The following is a 20,234-nucleotide window of genomic DNA, read 5'->3' on the forward strand; positions in this document are numbered from 1 at the left end:
ATTCCATCTTTTTGTAGTTCCTTACACTTGGGCTTCTATTCTCACTACTAGATTAAAAGTGCTTTTTTTTTTTAAAGTCTTCGATGGCTTATTAATAATCAAATTCTCATTTTTCTTAACTTCTTGCTTTTGGAGACTTCATTACACTCTCCTGGATCTCCTCCTACTTCTCTAACCTTTCTTTCTCTGTCTTCTCTACTTTTTCCACATTATCTCCCCAACCACAAGACCAAAGAGATCTTGGCATTCTTTTATTTCTATGTTCTCTCCTTTGGCAATCTTTCTCAATCCAGAGTTTCAACAGTGAGCTATAGGATGATAATTCCCATATCTATGTCTCAATTCCAGATTTAACATTGTGTTACAAACCAGAAACTCTAATCACTTCACTTAGCTGTCCTATAATGGCTCCCTAACCTTTTTATTTCTAGAATTAAACTATCTTTCCCCAAAACATATTCTTTTTAAAGTCTTCTTTCAAATCCATATTACACACTGTGGGCAATGATGAATATAAAGAAGCAGAGAAACTTGGAGGAATTGATCTGAACTGATATCTGTATCAGTAAGTAAGCAGAGAAAAAAATACTTTAAAAAATTACTACAATACTGTAAATGCATAAAAATTTTCTATTGGTCAAACTACCATTCATCCAGTCTTCCACGTTTGTAATCTTGGTGCTCTCTTTGACTCTTCTCTCTTCCTCAATTCTCATATCCAATTAATTGCCAGGTCCTGCTGCTTCTACCTGTCATTAGTCTCCACCTCTTTATTCTTACTACACTAAAGACCTCAATGGAGTATTTCAAAGGTCTCCCTTCAGGTATCCCAATCTTCACTCTTTCCCTTCAATTCATTCTTTGCAGTGTTTTTAGAAATTTTTTTTCTCTATAGAGAATTGGTTATATTATTGCTCTGCTAAAAAAAAAAATCTTTAGTATAAAATTAAATTGAATTCTTTTATTTAATAGTAAAGCAATTCCAAAACCTGGCATTATCCTAGTTTTCCTTATTTATTTATATTTACTGAGTTGCTAGAAGAAGGAAGGACAGTGACTAAGCTGTGATTGGAACATTATAGCAACAAGTGTTGTAAATTAAGCTGTATTTTCTATTGTCCTGTCTACAGATACTATCCTCCCCACCCTGCCCCATGGAAATACATTTCTCCATGTTTTGTTCATTTTAGCAACAATACCTCATCTACCCTTTGGAGTGATGATAATCTATCTCCATAGAAGTATAAGAAGCTAAAACAGGAATAGGATTCTGATTTATCAGTATTCATCACAAAGTAAAACTGTACCTTTCATGAAGAGTTTTTGCTTGGGTGATTTGGCTGGACTGGTACTGGAAAAATCGAGGGGTTGTATCATGGCTCAATTTGAGGTAAGCACCTCGATTGCTGCCTTCTTCATAGTAGTTGGATGCAGAAAACACTGTGATAATCTGATTAAGGATAAAGAAAATATTGGGTATATCAGAGCAGTTAGAAATATAGCAGATAGAAATAGTGGACTTTAGAGCACTATCTATATCTTCTACAGAGCAATTAATGGCATTGTGGTGGGAGTGTAGAGAATGTATCCTGTCAGTATACTTATAGCTACTTGATTGGAAATCAAATATTCTCAGCCCATTTACCTAGGGACTTGTAAACAGTTCAGTTTCAAGATTAGAGAGTTCTTTGCTTTCATAGCTGAGGTCAGAGAAAAGTTTGGGGTCAGAAAAGAATTTTGCTGCTACCCAAAGGCAATCTAGCCCTACTGTCTTCCTCTTTTTTTTTTCAATTCTGAGCTCAGTTTATTGTCCATTTGCAGTATCTTTCTAAGTTGATCTATCTACCTGTATTTGAATATAGACATAACACATATTTATATTGTTTTAATACATATATGATATGCATCTAAATGGATAATATATAGAATTTCCCTATCTATATTATATTATTACAGACAAAATAATATTTAAATAATGTATTCATAATATAAATTATATCCACAATTATAGATAAATCATATAATGCTGTATTATAGATGCAGAAGTTCTATATGTTGTCCTTTGGGCTGACTACAAAATATGTAAAATAAGTATGTCATCAAAGAAATGTATGAGTGAAAAAGAAGATAGACTGACTCCATAGTGAGAGTGATGAGTAACCAGTGGACAGCCTATGTGCTTCACTATTATGCTTTGATGGCAAGAAAAAGCAAGTTCTGGGCAGACCTGCTGGGGAGAATTTCGGGGAGGACGTGGACAAAAGTTACACAGGAAGAGAAGCCATGGATAAGTTGTGATTTGCATCACTGGAGGGAGTGTCCACATTGGATAAAACCACAATCTCATCCAGTGGAATATTTGAATTACTATACAAACTATCTCTGCAGGGCTTAAGGAGCCTTAAGCCAGTTTAAAGGAGCCTTAAGCAACCAATACAGACCCCAAGTCAAAGAATTTGCTAACTCATCAAGGTTCCACAAAAAAAAAAAAAAAAAAAAAAACAAAAACTGCATAAAACTCTACACAGTATCTACTATAACTAAAGCTAAAGCAGTTAACATGCCCTCCCCCAATCTAAAATCAATTACTTAGCTTGGTGAAAACTGATGCTTTATGTTGCTTTTGATTAAAAAGGCCAAAGGTCAACAAGCACAAATTGAAGCAAAAACAAAGGAGAGCTCAATCAGCTACCTCCTTTTTTCTCTCTTTCCCTCAGCCTAAATATCTCCTTAAATGGAATGTACTGCTTTAGAGAGTGATTTATTTTCAAAATTAATGAATTTGTGGTCATAGGATCATAGATCTAGAGCTGGAAGGGGTTTCAGAGAGTACCTAGTCTAAATTTTTTATGTTATACATGAGGAAACTGAGGTCCAGAAAAGTTGTGACTTGTCTGAAGTAAATCAGGAAAGATGCATTAGAGATGGGATTTCAACTCAGGTCCTCAGAATCCAAAGAAGTAAGAGACCCTTTTTCTTTCAGAGGTCAAAATGTATTTTAAATGAGGCTCATGTCTACAAACTTGTTTATTTTCATGGGAGATCAGGTTGATTAATTAAATAACACCTAAGGTAAAAAGCAGTAAGACTCCTCTATATGTTTTTGAACTGTACATTTCATAGCATTGCTCACAGGTTCTCCTCTCTCTTTCCTCTCCCTTAACTCCCAACTCTTTTTCTTCTCCATCCCTTCTTTCCCTTTCTTCCCTCTCCTTTTATCTGCTCCTCCCTCCCTCCTCTCTTCCTCCACCCTTGTCTCTCTTAGCAACAAGAGAGATTTTCTTGCCCTTTTATTTAAGATACATCTTTTGTTTGGTTTTCTGGAGTTTTTATTGAGAAACATAACAAGTCAGATTATCTTACCTTTCCATCATGGCAGATGTCAAAACCTTCTGGTTTACATTCATGAGACCTGATGATCATCTTCAGACCAAATTTGGTCAATATATTCTCGGTAACATCTGGTCCAAAATAACAACCTCCTCCTCGACTTGTGTTTGGGTAACAGCCCTTTCTGCTTCTGGGATCACTCCAAAGAATATTGACTATCTTTGAACAACAAATCAGAGCTGACCACTATCAATGTGCCCAGATTTAAATCTATTAACTAGAAATCTCAAACCAAAGAGCATCATAAGGCACATCATGTATGGTGCTTTCTTCCTCAAAACTTTACTTTATACTCATCTCCTCCATGACCTCTGTCACCTCAACCTCCCCAATCCCCACATACCCCAGCAAACACCACTTTCAATAACCTACAGATTTCATGAGTGAGTTAGGAGTAAGAGAAAAAATTTCATTTCCCCTCATGATCCTTCATTATTAAGTTGTTTTCTATTATATATATATATATAGTGTATATTATATATATATATATAATATACACTATATATATATATACACTTTTCTTTGTGTTTTAGAAAAAGATATGTTTTATTTGAGATGATTCAACATTCTTTTATTGATAGAGGTAAATGATTATAACATATACATATATGTAGATATATGTGCATATATCTACACGTATATAAATATACGTGTAGATATATATTGTTTAAACATATACAAAAACTTTTCCTCACTACCTTATGGAAGTGGATAGTATAAGTACCCCCATTTTATAGATGAGAAAACTCAGGCTGAGAGGTAAATGAATTGCCCAAAGTCACATACCTAGAAAGTGTCAAAGACAGGATTCAAATCTAAACCCTATAATTCAAAAGCAAAAACTGTGCTACATGTTAAGGTACATACCAAGTTTAGAGAAGATGTGATCGCTGACTTCTTGTAGCTTACAATAAAGTAATTTCAGTGCTGCTATTTTTCCTAGCATAAATAATGCCCTGCATGTAAATTTAATAATAGATTTGCATTTCATAGCTAACAAAACAAACTATGAAGTTTAAAGAGTTAAGACTTTTAAAAGTCATTCAATTTACATGTTTCCTACCTTAAGCTTATACCTTCTCTGGAATTCTCCAATCAACAACACAATGTATAGATCTGATATATACAGGATAGATGACAGAATCCATGACACAAAAGAAATTGAAATATCACCATTTGAGAGCTGTTGCTACCTTTTCAACTAGAAATCATATGACCAAGAAGGGTCACATAAATAAGAAGGTATACATTAGCAATACTCTGTAACTGACTATCAAGTTTTAGCAGTGACAATGAGAGCAAACCTGATCACCCTGGCCTAAGTTTGGAGAATGGGATGTGGGAAAAAAGGAAGTAAAAGAATTGAGGGAATCATGAGGGAATCATGGTCATACTGACCATGTCTGTATTAACTTACTGATTTTGGTGCTGATATAACCATTCCACTATATTTTCAGATACCTTGATGTAGTATGAAGACAAAATGCTCTCAATGAGGAGTCATTCCTGCTAAGGACTCTTTTGATGGAGTAGTGGACCTAACTATCCTGACACTGGTATCAGCAAATCCCTTGTCAGAGTCCCATTTACTGCAAATTAATGCTTCTGAACTAGCCCACTAAGAACACTGAAATTTATATATCTGAATGTTGGATCTGCATTTTAAGGTTTACTACATATGGTGCATTTAATTTAATATCCTGATAATTTGTTCCTGGTGCTATAAAATGTGCTTCTAAACTGGGTTAATTGGCACTGACTAAAGATGTGTCTCCTTTTCTGTGTGACCTGGAAAATAAAGTTTCCTTGGGGTGCCTTTTTGACCTACATATGCCATTGATGTTGAATGGAAAGAGGGATTATTAATACTTTCTCACTATTATTTAGTTGTCTCTTAGTCATGTTCAATTCTTTGAGATCTTTTGGAGTGTTTTGGATACAGGGAGTGATTTGCAATTTTATTCTACAGTGCATTTCACAGATGAGGAAACTGAGTTAACCCCAGGATTATTGACTTGCCTAGAGTCATACTAATACCAGTATTAGGTTAGTTGATTCCCTGATAGCTCTGAAACCCTACCCAAATAAAACCAATATTAAATGCTGCATCCTCCATAGCTTTTCTTGATCCTCTCAACTGCAAGAGCTCTCTCCTTCCTCTGAACTTTCATGGTACTTAGTTTATACCTCTCCTATCATATTCTATTTTGTATTAGTTATACATATCATTTAGTTAATCATAGTTATCATAGGTACCATTACTTGTGTAATTCTCTCTGTTGAGAAGCATTGTGATACAGGGAAAGTAGATTGGCTTTGGAGTCAGAAAGATTTCAGCTCAAGACTTTCTACTTCAGTTGTGGCAAGTGGTAACCAGTTATCTAGTTTCTCAAAGCCCTAAGCAATCCTCTAAGCCAAGAGCTCTTAAATCTATTTATATATACATACATATGCATATATATAAACTGTGTATCAATATAATCAGTTTCCTTTATAATCTATGCATTTTATTTTATATATTTAAAACATTCTTCTAAGGGGTCCATAGGCTTCATTAGACTTCTACTGGAGTCCAAAACACAAAAATAGGTGAAGAATCTTTGATTTAAGACTTTAAGCTACTAAAAAAGAGCCAAAGCAAGTAGGAATTTTCACAATGGGAATTTCTTATACTGATGAAATCATGGGTTTGGACCTCCAAAAAAAAAAAAAAACAAATATAAACAAACAAATTCCTCAGAAAATAGTGCCTCTCACAAAATAGGAACTTACTGATTATCAGATCAAGAGATGTTTAAAAAATCGTGTGCTTTTTGTAACCTTATGTATATAATCCTTTTAGCTTCCAATCTGTCAGTTTCCATGGTCCCTACTTAAATCATTTAGAATTTCACCTGATAGGATTGCCCAGGAAAAGAATAGGGTAGTAAGATAGGGAGGAGGAAATGATCTTTTTGTTGGTGGTCTACTTTATGATGCAGTTTCCAGGGATGCATTGCAAGTGAAAAAAGCACCTGTGGATTTTTCTGTGAGAGGCACTCATGGCATAGTCAGCCTTAAAGGCAAGAAGACCCAAATTCAAGTTTCATTTCTAATACCCATTAGATAAGTGATCCTGAGCAAACCATTTAAACTCTTAGTATTCTAAGCAACATTCTAAGACTTTAAGTTGCAAAGATTGTGCCCACCTACATTGGTTAGGGGGGCTTCCTCATTTGAGTGCCCTTATACCATGCCAGTGAAATCACAGATCTAAGCCTTATGCCTACACTTCTGTAAAGTGTTCTTAACAGAGATTTTTAGTTTTGATGTAGTCTTGTACTTACCCTTATCTTACATGAATTTAGATATACTGAGGTTTTTTTTTTTTTACCATGTCCTTCAAATTACTGTTAAGTGTATAAGTTAAAAAGCTACTATGTGCAAGACACAATTAGTTAGAAAAAAAGAAAGAAGGAAAATCCTTGCCCTTAAGAGTCCATGTTCTCTTGGGAAGGTAGAGAACTTACACAGATAAATTAATAAAATATAATTTGAAAGAGAGGATAAATAAAGGCAGGTGAAAAAATTATCCTTAAGCTGGCCTTGAAGAAGTGCACCCAAGAGTGTGGAATACCCTATGCATAAGGAGATATAAGGTAGAATGCTGGAATAAGGGAACAAGTAGATACATTAGGTTGAAATATGGAAATGTTTCCATTTCCAGAAAGGAAAGGAATGAGCTAGGTTATGGAAAATTTCAAATGCCAAGCTGAGGAATTTTTATTGTTTTTAGGTGCAATAGGGAGCCTAGGAGCATAGCGATGTCCTCATTACATTTTAGGGACATTATGGTCTTAATTACATTTTAGGGAGATTATTTTAATGGCCATATGGATGTTGCATTGGAGAGTTAAGAAACTAGAATCAAAGAGACCAAATGGGAGACTATTGCTTTAATAGTTATGAGAAGTGGTAATGAGTGTCTGAATTAAGGTAATGGCCATGGGATTAGAGAGAAGAGGATAAGTATTAGAGATTTTGTGGACATATCTTATCCTTACCTTTAAATTGTACATTTTTTTCAAGGACACAGTGCCATTTTCCTTCACACACTACATATATCCCCTTAGACATCATTAACTGAGGAATCTTACCATTGGGATTATTCAAGTGAAACTCAAATGAGAATCAAGAGGAGAACTCAAATAGAGTCCTTTTTAAACAACTCTGTGTTTATCTAAATATGACCACTCTGTCTCTCTGAGTATGGCTTTTTTTTTTTTTTTTGAGGCAATTGGGGTTAAGTGATTTCCCTAGGATCACACAGCTAGGAAATGTTAAGTGTCTGAGGCCATATTTGAAATTAGGTCCTCCTGACTTCAAGGCTGGTGCTCTATCCACTGTGCCATCTAGCTGCTCCAGAGTGCGGCTTTCTTGAGGATCAAATGGAAGTAGGGACTGGAAAATGGCAAGAAATGCCAAACGGTGGGGAGAGAAAAGGGGAAGAAAGGAATAAAAAAAATTAGAGAAAGTTAGGAGGGTATTCTAGAGTGTCTCTTTAAATGTGGAAAAAGAAATACAGTGGCATATAGTCAAAATTTCATCAAATGCTTATTTGATTTGAAACAAGAGTTCGAACAAAAGAAGCATCAGAGAACTACTTTGCTTGTGCTTACCAATTCCAGCCATTCACATATATGGGATGGTGCCCCTTTGTTCTTCCATTTTGGGAAGATGTGACTAGTTATCAGATTATGGAGTATGTGATTTCAAGCACTATCTTTTCCCCTAAATCTGCCCTTCCATCAAATCTCAATTTCTGTTGAGGGTACCATTGTAGTAGTCACATAGGTTTGAAATCCCAGATCCATCCTCAACTCTTCATTGTCCCTCCTCTTTCCATGGAGCCAAGCCTTGTAAACATGTCCACAAAATCTCTAATACTTATCCTCTTCTCTCTAATCCCATGGCCATTACCTTAATTCAGACACTCATTACCACTTCTCATAACTATTAAAGCAATAGTCTCCCATTTGGTCTCTCTGATTCTAGTTTCTTAACTCTCCAATGCAACATCCATATGGCCATTAAAATAATCTCCCTAAAATGTAATTAAGACCATAATGTCCCTAAAATGTAATGAGGACATCGCTATGCTCCTAGGCTCCCTATTGCACCTAAAAACAATAAAAATTCCTCAGCTTGGCATTTGAAATTTTCCATAACCTAGCTCATTCCTTTCCTTTCTGGAAATGGAAACATTTCCATATTTCAACCTAATATATCTACTTGTTCCCTTATTCCAGCATTCTACCTTATATCTCCTTATGCATAGGGTATTCCACACTCTTGGGTGCACTTCTTCAAGGCCAGTTTAAGGATAATTTTTTCACCTGCCTTTGTTTATCCTCTCTTTCAAATTATATTTTATTAATTTATCTGTGTAAGTTCTCTACCTTCCCAAGAGAACATGGACTCTTAAGGGCAAGGATTTTCCTTCTTTCTTTTTTTTCTAACCAATTGTGTCTTGCACATAGTAGCTTTTTAACTTATACACTTAACAGTAATTTGAAGGACATGGTAAAAAAAAAAAAAAAACCTCAGTATATCTAAATTCATGTAATGAGGGAGACAACACTGGTTTGGAAGTTAGAAGATCTGGATCCTTAACCTGATTTTGGACAAATACAAAACAAAACAAAAATATCTAGCTTCAGATTACTCATCTACAATATGATAAGAAAAGAGTAGATGATCTAGAAGGTGTCTTCCATCTGACATCATGATTTTGTGCTATAAAGGGGTTGTAGAATACAATTTTCAAGTCCACATCTATCAGCATTTGCTACTGTTTTGTAGCCCATTCATTTGTCTTGATTAATTGGGATAGTAGCCATAATTTAAATAATAGATTCCCCCAAACAAAACTATCAGAAAGGTCTGACTTACCCATTTTATGGGTCCACACCTGTGATTTCATCATGTGATAGAAGTCTCAGTGTGGAAATTCCCTCCACTTTATAGAATGGCAACTTGCCTGTAGTTTAGACTTAGAGAATGCTTGAGGCCCTTAAAGGTTAAGTGATTTGCCCATGGTTACACAGCTAGTATGTGTCAGACTTGAACACTATTCTCACTGACTTTCTGTTAGCTGAAAATAAAAATAAAAAGAGAAAAAAGGGGCTCTCGTTCTTTCAATTCTCCTCTCCTCTGCCTGAATATAAGACCTACAAGGAATGCTATTTCTAAGGCTGAACAACTGTCAACAAGACTTTTTTCAGAAAACTTTAAAATGAAGCTTGAATATTATTTCTACTTTGCTGGTCTATATTTTTTCCTTTGACTTTATAAACAAAAATTAAGTTAAATTCCCACTTATACAAAACATATAACCAAAAACCTCTCCATGTTAATTTTTTAAAGTGATTTGTTTAGGGCCATGCAGCCAGTATGTGTCAGAGTTGGTTCTTCTAGTATTCCCAGTCCTTTTATCTGTTACACACTGAGTACACAGCATTAGGAAAATTAGTCCCTTTCTCTCAAGACATGTGTTTCCCCTCTGCCCATCCCCATCTCTTGTCATTCACAAAAGGAACAGAGAAAATAAAGGAAAAAAGGATATTTAAAGGAATGTGATTAGCTTGTATTCTTTCAGCATAAATCATTTAGACAATAATGGTTCTTTCTAGCTCTAAATTTCTGCTCCTTTAATACTATGATCTCTTGCTATAGTAACATGAAGTATACCTATTTATAATTTATATATTTCTTCATTTTTCCTATTTATAATTCCTAAATTATTACTTCCTATCAGGGTATACAGGAAAATATATATATAATTAAGTCATAATGTAGCCATGAAGGGATTAGCTGATTACTTTAGATTAATAGCAAGGATTTCTATATATCAGCAAAACACATTTGATCTTCACAATAACTCTATGAGATATGTGTTATTATCTTCATTTTATACATGAGGAAACTGAGGCTAAGAGAGTTTAAAGGATTTGACCAGGGACACTAATCAATAAATGTATGAGGCAGATTTAGAATTGAGGATTCCTCACTCCAAATTCAACCTTATTTACTGTGCTACTTACCTGCCTCACCTGGTATCAAATGAATATCAACAAACAATGGGGAAAATATTAGAAATGCTCTTAAGAAGATCTTCTATGATCTTTTATTTGTTGTTGTTGAGGCAATTGGAGTTAAGTGACTTGTCCAGGGTCAGGTAGGTAGGAAGTGTTAAGTGACTGAGACCACATTTGAATTCAACTCCTCTTGACTGTTGCTCTATTGTGCCGCCTAGCTGCCCCATACAATGATCTTTTAAAGACTTCAGTGTTCACCTTTGAAAGGGACCCTACTCAGGAAAACATAGACCTTATTAACCTCCTTTGCCTAAAAGGAGAGCAAATTATATGTAACTAGATTATACAGTTATGGAAACATACTACATGAACTTGCAATTCTGGGGAAAACATTCCATTCAGTATTTTTAAAAGAAAACAGAACCAGGCTCAGCAAAAAAAAATATGGTCTTGCTCAGCCTGTATATAACAAATAATAATCTTGTAGAGATTATAGTCCTTACAGAGTAGTGTTTTGAAAGTTAAGGAATGGAATGAATATAGAAGTTGGAGAGGAGGGACCAGTAGGGACAAATGCTGTAGAAAATAAAAGGAAAACTAAGAAATGACCACTGAACTTGGCAAATAAAAGATGTTTGACTATTGAGAGGAACTTCAGGAAAGTCAAAGAATAGAATTTAGATTGCAGGGGATTGAAGAGTGAATAGTGGTAGGGAATGGAGATCTATTCCATTGTAGATCAGAAGTTTGTCATGGAAGAGAAGGATACTTAGGTCAATAACTTAAAGAACAAAGTAATTAGGTTTTAGATTTTATATAGGAAAAAGATAAATTTTGTAGAAGAGCAAGAGAGTTCAGGAGGAGGGAGAAGTTGATTGATTAATGGAATAAGATCCTTAATGAGGCAGAATAGAATCACTAGCACAGAAAGAGGAGTTAGGGTTCACAAGGAATTGCTACCATATTCTCTGTGACAACAGGAAAAAGGAAGAGTTCAGAGAAAATCTGAGGCATGGATAAAGTGGGATAAGGGAATTTATATCTGAAAGCTTCAGTCACATTGCTGAAAAAGATGAGATCATCTTCTAAGATGGCAGGTAGAGCTTGAGAAAAGAATGGCAGGCTTGATGTAAATGCCATGGAGAGTGGGAGAGAATCAACAAGAGAGAAATAAAAGGGTTTCTTTGTAGCAGTAAGGCACTTTTAAAGTTACATAGAATAAGTTTGTAGTGGATTCTGTCGGCTTGATTTTTTGCTATCTTCTTGTGTTTAGTGAGAAGAAAAGTCATAAGATAGGATTTTTCTAGCAGTGGATGAGAATTACTTAGGATTAGAGGGCAGGTATAGAAAGAGCTTGGGGAGGGAAGAATCCCAATCCTACAGGAAGTCTTGTCTAGTCTCAATTTAAGAATAGAGGAAGAGCACAGACTTACTACTATGAAGGCATAGTAGGGAGTAAGTTCTGGGAAAACCATAAGGAATGTAAGGTTGAAAAGGTTTCATGAAAAGTATAAAGCAGAGAGAACTCTAGGAAGATGGTAGAGTAAGTCAGTAAATTTCAAACTCTCCAAATTTCCCCCACAAACAGAACAAATTTGGACCTCAGGGAAAACATAGACTGGCCAAAAATCAAGAAGACTTAGGGCAGAAGAGGGGTCCTCCTAGTACAACCCAAGAACATCCAAAGAAAGATCCCAAAATAGAGATTAACTGATGTGAAGTGCAAATACCTCTGTGCTAGATCCACAGAAACACAAAGTAGAGACCCCTGGGGCTAACCTGCTGGAGTCTCAGGAGGAACCACAAGAATTTTCACATCTTGGACTGCCTATGGAGTCAGGAGTCTGAATCTGCAAACAGTGAGTAATCCTCAGCTGACTAGGAATGCTAGGTTCAGCTGTGCTGCAGAGACAGCCTTGGGCAAGAAGCAACCAGCACACCTAGTAAGTGCAGAAGCAGTGGAGGGATGCTATTGGCTGTGGGCACTTTCAGGAAGGTGGAACTTTGGTTTGGGGTTCCAGGTCAGAAGGGTGAACCAAAGTGAAGCTAGAGGCACCATTCATCCATCTCAGGATTAGAGATGTTTATACTACTACTTCTCATTTAAAAAATGAACCCTCAAAGAAGAAAGAAACCAACCAAAGAAACTTACAATGAAAACAGGGAAGACCAGGTTCATCTTCACAGGAAGACATTGAAGTAAAAAAAAAAAAAAAAAAAAAAAAAGCTACTTCTTTTACCCCAAAGAGTAATATGAAATGGTTCCCTGTCCAGAAAGAATTTATAGAAGAACTCAAAATACAATTTAAAGATCAAATGAGAGACACTGGGAAAAAACTAAATAAATAAATAAAGACCATTCAAGAAAAAACAAGATCATGAAAAAGAACAGTTAACCAACTGAAAAAGGAGATACAAAATATACAAGATAGAAAAGGAGTTTTAAAGACAAAAATAACTGTTTGGAAATTAGAATTGGGAAAAAGAGAAGCCAGGGAAGCTATAAGAGACCAAGAAGCAGCAAAACAGAATATAAAAAATGAAACAATAGAAAAGAATATAAGAAATATAAGAAAAACAACAGATCTGAAAAACAGATCAAGGGCAGAAAATATTATTTTTATATTTTATATTGGACTACTTGAAAACTGTAACCAAAAAAAGAACCTTGACATAATAATGCAAGAAATAATCCAAGAAAATTATCCTGGAGTGATAGAACATAAGGAGAAAGTAGAAATAGAAAAAAATCAACCAATCACCACTTCAAAGGGGTCATTTGTGGAAAACACATGGGAATATTATTGCCAAAATTTTAAATCCCAAAATCAAAAAAAAAATTCTTCAAGAAACAAGAAAAAAACAATTTAAATAGAATGGAACTGCAATTAGAATTGTATAGGACGTATCAATGGCCATAATAAAAGACCACAGGTCCTGTGATCTTTTATATCAGCAATCAAAAGAAATATATTTGTGGCCAAAAACATCATATCCAACAAAATTATCCATAACAATGAATGAAAAAAATTTCAGGACTCTCTTTCAGCCAAACATAATTTAATAGAAAATTTGACATATAAGAGGCAACATCAAAGCTCAATTTCAAAGAACTTAACATGGACAAAATATTTTGTTTTTTGCATGGAAACATATACTGTATATTTAAGACTGGCATTAGCAATTAGGTAACTCAAAAGAAAGACTGGGGCAGAGATGAGTATGATCTGACTCTAAAAAGCAAAACTGCCTTGAAAAGGGTTAAAATAGTAATTATGTTATACAAATGAGGTGCAGAGGAAGAATAGACACATAAGCATTAGAGAGGGGAGGAAGGCTCATAGTTCTGAAAACCTATTCACATCAGAATGGGTTAAACAGGCAGCACTGCACATATACCCATGAAGGGTATAATACCATCCAAAATCTCTAAAGAAATAAGAGGGGGGGGGAGAAATTGGTAGAGGGGAAAGCAAAAAGAGAGGAAGAAAATAAGGGAGGAATCTATGGGTAGGTGAAGATTAAGTTAAGGCAAGGCAAGTTAAGAAGCAGAATTAAAGCAGAAGAGTTTGCAGTGATAGGAAAGAAAAGATAAGAAAAACTTAAAGATTCAATCAAAACAGAAATCTACACTATATATATCAACCATACTAATATTATTTTAGATGCATGTTTACATATGGGTAAATGTGTGTGTATGTGTGTCTTAGTATATCTATGTGTGTGTATATATAGATATATTTTTATGTGAGGGAGTCTATGAGTGGGTGTGAATGTATATGTATATGTGTGTGGATATATATATATATGTATATAAAACTATGCAGCAGAGAACAAAAGAATAACCTACAAGGAAGTTAAGAAAAGTTGGACATTCATGAATATAATTTCTTCTATTATTACATATCCTTTCTTAATCTGGTAATCTATTGTTATATATTTTGAATCCTCTCTGATATTCTGCTGGGCATATTACAATATTGTTTTGCTTTCCTTTTCTGATTTTTTCTATTATGCTTTTCTTTAATAAATTTTTTAAAAGAAAGAAAATATAAAGCAATTACATCAGGAATGAAGGCAAAAGAATCAAAGATATTGTGGTGGGAGATGAGGATATGGAACTCATTATCCTGGAATTTTAAATGATGATAAGGTTTAAACTATAATCACCTTAATGATCTGCTGAGGTAGAATGAAGTTGGAGGATACATAGTGAAAAACTTTGAAAGCAGGATGTTAGGAAGGTTACAAGTGAGTAACAATGTTGCTGAGAATTACTGAAAGAGTTGAGGTCAAGAAGAAAACCAAATGCTAAAATCAGGGAGGAAAGTGAGAAAGCATCTTAGAGTTGGTAGATGGAAGACAAAAGGGGCTGAGTACATCAAATTGATTAAATTTTCATTTTTACCCATGCCTGATTATTCACACCAATATTATATGGTGCTCAATGTATATGAAAAAATATATCCTGACTAAAATTTACTAGTAAATGAAACTGTGCTTGCATTTACATAAGGGATAGGTAGCATGAGAATGCATCAGGAGCACATCCAGCACTGTAAATGGCATCAGGAAACATGATTTGTGTGCCAGCTCTGTGACTTAGTACTTGTATGCCCTTGGGCAAGCAAAATATACCTCTCTGGGCCTTGGTCTTCTCATCTCTGAAATGAGGGATTTGGACAAAATAATCCAAGTTTTATATTTCAAACCCAAAAGCAAAGTTCAATTATGTTTTCATGACTTTCCTCAAAGTAAAAAGGTGCCTTTAAACAAGTCAACAATTACATTTTGAGATAATAAATGTAATTTAAGTACAATTCATTGATTTGCAAAATGTTCCTTCCTTGGGACACTGACCAGTGTGCATGGGTGTAGGGAAAGGAGATGCAACAGCTCTGCATCTTCATCTCTGCCTTTTGCCTTCCCTGACTTCTTTCAAATCCCAGCCAGAATCTCACACACTACAGGAAGCCTTTTCCAATTTTAAATCTCGTGCCTTCTCTCAGTTAATTATTTCTAATTTATTTTATATAACAATTATAACTTATTTGTACAAAGTTGATTTCTTCATTATCTCTGTCATTAGATTATGAGTACCCTCAGAGACAAGGACTTTGCCTTTTCTTTTTGCATTCTCAAACTTAGCACAGTGCCTGACATAGAGTAGGTGCTTAATAAATACTTACTGATGAGCTACAGATATATTAGAAAAATATCTTACCTCTTATAGATATGATTTTCCTTAGAGGAAAAAATCTTAAAATTAACCAAATTGTCTAACTATTTATGATTTTAATAATCTTTTATAGTGGAATATATATATATGTGTGTGTGTATTGTGGGTGTGGGTGGGTGTATGGGTGAGTGTGGGTGTGTGGGTGGCTGTAATTTTAGGAAAAATTATTAGTTCAAAGTGATGAAGTCCAAACAAAAATCAGATTGGTAATTCAAAGAGAAGTAAAGGAAACTATAGAGAAGCTTTCAAAAGTTTACAATGCTAGGACAGGAAGTGTTCTTTTGCGGGCTCTGACATTTTTCTCCTGCTACTTATTAATCATTAACCAGCTGCAATTAGTACAGTGTACTTCTTCACTGATGCAGGAGTGAAATGTACAATCTAATCCCCTTGCTAAAGTAAACAGAGTTTCAGATTACACTACCTAAAACTACATGCATTGTGAATGAGTGGCTTCCATGTTCAATCTCTCCACCTATTGCTTTCCCTTTATTAAGTATAGGAGAAAGTGAGTCAGATTTGAATCTGAAACACCTGAACTCAATTCCTTCTTTAGATAGATAGTAGTTGTGTGATCCTGGACCAGCCATTTAACTTCTGTGTGCCTCACTTTCATCACTTATAAAATGGGAAAAAACAATAGCACGGACAGGTTTGCTCACAGTGTTGCTGTGAGAATCCAATAAGATAAGAAAAATGCTCTTTAGAAATTTGTAGCAATATAAATGATAATTACTACTATAGCTGCTTGGATTCACATCCTATCTCTGCCATTATGAAGTAGGTGACTAAAAGACAAGGTCTTGCATGATGAGAATGGCCCAAAAAGCATCTGTTGGGGAAATTAAGTGAGGTACCTCATTGACTCCAAAAACCTGTCTCCAAGTTTCAGGGTTTCTTATAGGGACTGGGGATTAGATCTGTGATTTTATTAATATAGGGAACTTCAAGATGAGATGACTGTCTCAATAAATGCATGTTGGCACTTTCTCTGGAACTTGTAGTATTAAGAGAGATGCCTAAAGAAATGAGAGCTTAAATGCCTTATCCAAGAACACACAATTAATATGTAAAAGAGGCAGATTTTCTTGACTCAAAAACCTATTCTCTCTATATTATGTCATGGTCATTTAGTATGTCTGTATGTGAACACACACACATATATGTACACAGAGTATATGACATATATATGCATGTGTGTATACTTATAACACGTGTGTGTATGTTTGTACATACATATACGCTATGTATATACATATATATATATATATATGTATATGTATATAAGGATATAATTGACTTATAATTCCATTGGTATGGGGAACTCCCAGATGAATCTCTACTAACATACAGTGCAGAGAAGCTATTGGAAAACCAAAACCTTCTGACCCTATCAAAGTTTTGCTGATTTTCTACTGGAATCAAAAATCTCATAGTCAAATCAATAATATGGTGTCACTTTCCTGGATTGTCATAGGTGGTTCAATTATGGCTTTATCACAAAATCTTCAAACCACAATCTTGAATTGTCTTTTCTATACTACCAGAAAGTCCTGCTCCAATGGAAATCAAAATTGATATAAAAAATATCTTAATGTTTAAATAATGGCACACCTAGCTTTATTATCAATCAAATGAAATTTATTTGGCATCTACTATGTGAAAGACACTTTGCTAAGCACTATGAAGAATTGCAATTTTCTTCCCTAGCATAAGTACACCACCATGAAACTGTGTGTATGTATATATCTCAAATATCTATACATGTATAGACGAACCCTTTCTTTAAGTCTCCAATCTGTATTACCTCTTGAAATAAGAACACAATCATTCATCCAAAAAGAAATAATTTTGGCCTTCTGTATAAGTATGCATCCAGGAAGAAATCATTTTGTCCATATCCATTCACCATAAAATAAAACATCTATGTCCTAAGAACATTTACCTTTTTAAAGGATATTCACTGGGTGTATATTTTGGGTTCACATACCTGGTCCCATTCATACTTTGTAAGTTGTTCCATAGCCAACATCGCTGGTGGAGTTAATTCATGAGAAAAATGGCCATGCCTTGGATCAAATACTGCTGGTACTAGTGGTGGCATTAGAACTGATCTCATCTACAAGTTAAATTCATTCTCTGAAACTTTTCATTCTACAAAACATTCACTCTCAAAACCACTCCCTTAATATAACCTTCATATCTCTTGCATGGACTATTGCAATAGCTTTCCACCTGGTCCCCCTCCCTTCTTTTATCCCCACCCCCACCCATCCTCCTTTAAGCAATTAAAATTATTTTCCTAAAGCACAGGTATAATCATGTCACCCCACTGCTCAATAAATAAAACTTTTTAAATATTAAGGACCAAGAAAATATTTTGGAGATAATTTATTTACTTGCCCATATGACCTTGGAAAAGTCAGGTAACCCTGTTGGGCTACAGTGTAGTTCTCTGTAGCCCAACAGGGTTACCTGACTTTTCCAAGGTCATATGGGCAAATAAATAAATTTATGCTCTAAGATCAAAGTTGATACTCTTTCCTCTATACTCCTGAGACTTATAATCATGTTTCATTTCTTTTGGAATAATGTTAAAATATATGCTTGAAAAGGGTAATAACAAAGGTGAGGAACCTGCCTCAGATACAAAAAGTTGAGAAGCAAAATTTAAATATATATGTGTATGTATATATGTACATAAATATATTTAATATCCTATGTATGTTGTGCCAAGGATGAGAGAGTAAGGGAGTAAGGTGTTCTAGCGATAGTACAATGTTTGAGTATCCTAAAGCAAGTTGTATTGTCTCACACATAGATAGAATAGCTTGAAGCCTTTCAAGCAATAAAGTTCTTGACCATAAAGAGTTATGCAATTCATTTTAAGAATAATATGAAATAGTTCAAAATGTTATAAAATTATGTGTATATAATTGAGATTTTTCTTTAAAGGATGGAATTAAAAATTTCAACTACCAAAAAACTATATGAAGCTTCATTTACAAAAACAAAATGGAACATCTGAAATATTTTTACCTGACTTGATAATAATCTAGTTACTCAGAAGATAAATGTCACTAAAAGAACTATCACACTCTATTAACTTGTATTGTTTCTGAGCAAATCTCATAGCCAGATAATTTACCTAAATTATCACCAATCTCAACCATGTTTCACTGTGAAATAATTTCCCCATTGTTATTCATAAAGAGATAGTTAATTTATTCTTCATTTGGAGAGTTTTATTTTTTTTAATCTTTTGACTAAGCATTTAAGAGTCAACTAATTCATTTCAAATATCTTCTGGAAACTCTATTACTCACCCTATTTCTTTTCATTTGTTCAAGCACATTCAAATCTGTATTGTCTGCTATTCCTCCATGTATGACCAGAACTTTTTTGTCAATTAGAGTGCCAATAGGAAGCCAGGTATAAACTTCTTCCAGAAGGTGCAAAATTTTTGCACCATGTTGCTAGAAATAAAGTTTAATTAAGTTTATTCATTTTCCGGAGTGACTTAAATTTATAGAATAAGAACTGTGTTTGGAACAAAAGTATTTGTTTATATTCCACAAAAAGGGGAAGAAATTTACATAGTTTTACTCATCAATTAGAACAAAAATCAAATTAGAATGATTTCAGATTAATTAATCCACTAACTTCTCTATAACATAATAACACTTGGGGGTGTAATGTGTAAAATGAAATCTAATAGGTAGATCACATTTTCTAAAGCAGGTTTGTTATATTACTTAATTTGAACTACATGATAATAGCTATATGAATATACAGTACTTTAAGGTTTACAAGGCATTTTACATATATTATCCTTCACAGCAACCCTGGAAGATAGGAGCATTATTATCCTCATTTTACAGATAAGGAAACTTAGATTGAAAGAGGTTAAGTGACTTGTCCAGTGTCCCACAATCATTATGTGAGAAAAGATTTAAACTCAGTTTCTTTTTGATTCCACAACAGTACTCTCTTTCCCACATTTTCTAGTTGCTTCATATAATATCATACATATAATCACTTGGAACAATAAGGATTAACAGTGACAACCCCAGGTCATATAAAGTACTAATTCAAGATTCTGGATATTTCTTGGAATCCCTAACTGCTGGAGAATATTCTATGAATAAAAGAAAGTACAAATTTTTATCAGCTTTCAATGGAGAGAACATAAATATGACACTAGGATTATTGCCACATCATGTGCCAGGCAGCAGCCCTACTTCCCATAATAAGAGAATAAGCATTTATTAAATGTCTACTATGTGCCAGGCATTGTGCTATATACTTTACAATTATTACCTTATTTGATCTATATCCTTGACATGAAGGGAAAGGAGGAGGAGGAAAAGGGAAAACTGGGAAGTTGGGTTGAAAAATTACTTTATTGACTTCAAACCTTTTTCCTAGAACTGGTTCTGATTATTGACATTGAACAGAAAATCACCTTTTAGACCAACCAGTGATCCAGTTAATATTTTTGCCCACATTCCACATCACAGACCTTAGGG

General features: G+C 34.5%; 1 protein-coding gene across 4 annotated transcripts in view; it reads right to left on the bottom strand.

The window, feature by feature from the left end:
- Nucleotides 1-20,234, bottom strand: part of PPEF1 (protein phosphatase with EF-hand domain 1) — a 169,751-nt gene that overhangs the window by 29,623 nt on the left and 119,894 nt on the right. For 2 of the 4 annotated variants that reach the window (XM_051984410.1, XM_051984409.1), the window contains 4 exons: nucleotides 19,032-19,181; nucleotides 17,696-17,824; nucleotides 3,364-3,549; nucleotides 1,308-1,450 (listed from right to left, as the gene is read on the bottom strand). In XM_051984410.1, the coding sequence (XP_051840370.1) occupies nucleotides 1,308-1,450; nucleotides 3,364-3,549; nucleotides 17,696-17,824; nucleotides 19,032-19,181 (608 nt within the window). The remainder of the gene's footprint in view (nucleotides 1-1,307; nucleotides 1,451-3,363; nucleotides 3,550-17,695; nucleotides 17,825-19,031; nucleotides 19,182-20,234) is intronic. The other 2 variants (XM_051984412.1, XM_051984413.1) reach the window with 2 other exon arrangements.

The sequence above is a fragment of the Antechinus flavipes genome, chromosome 3 (genome assembly GCF_016432865.1).
Source record: "Antechinus flavipes isolate AdamAnt ecotype Samford, QLD, Australia chromosome 3, AdamAnt_v2, whole genome shotgun sequence".
NCBI classification, from domain to species: domain Eukaryota; kingdom Metazoa; phylum Chordata; class Mammalia; order Dasyuromorphia; family Dasyuridae; genus Antechinus; species Antechinus flavipes.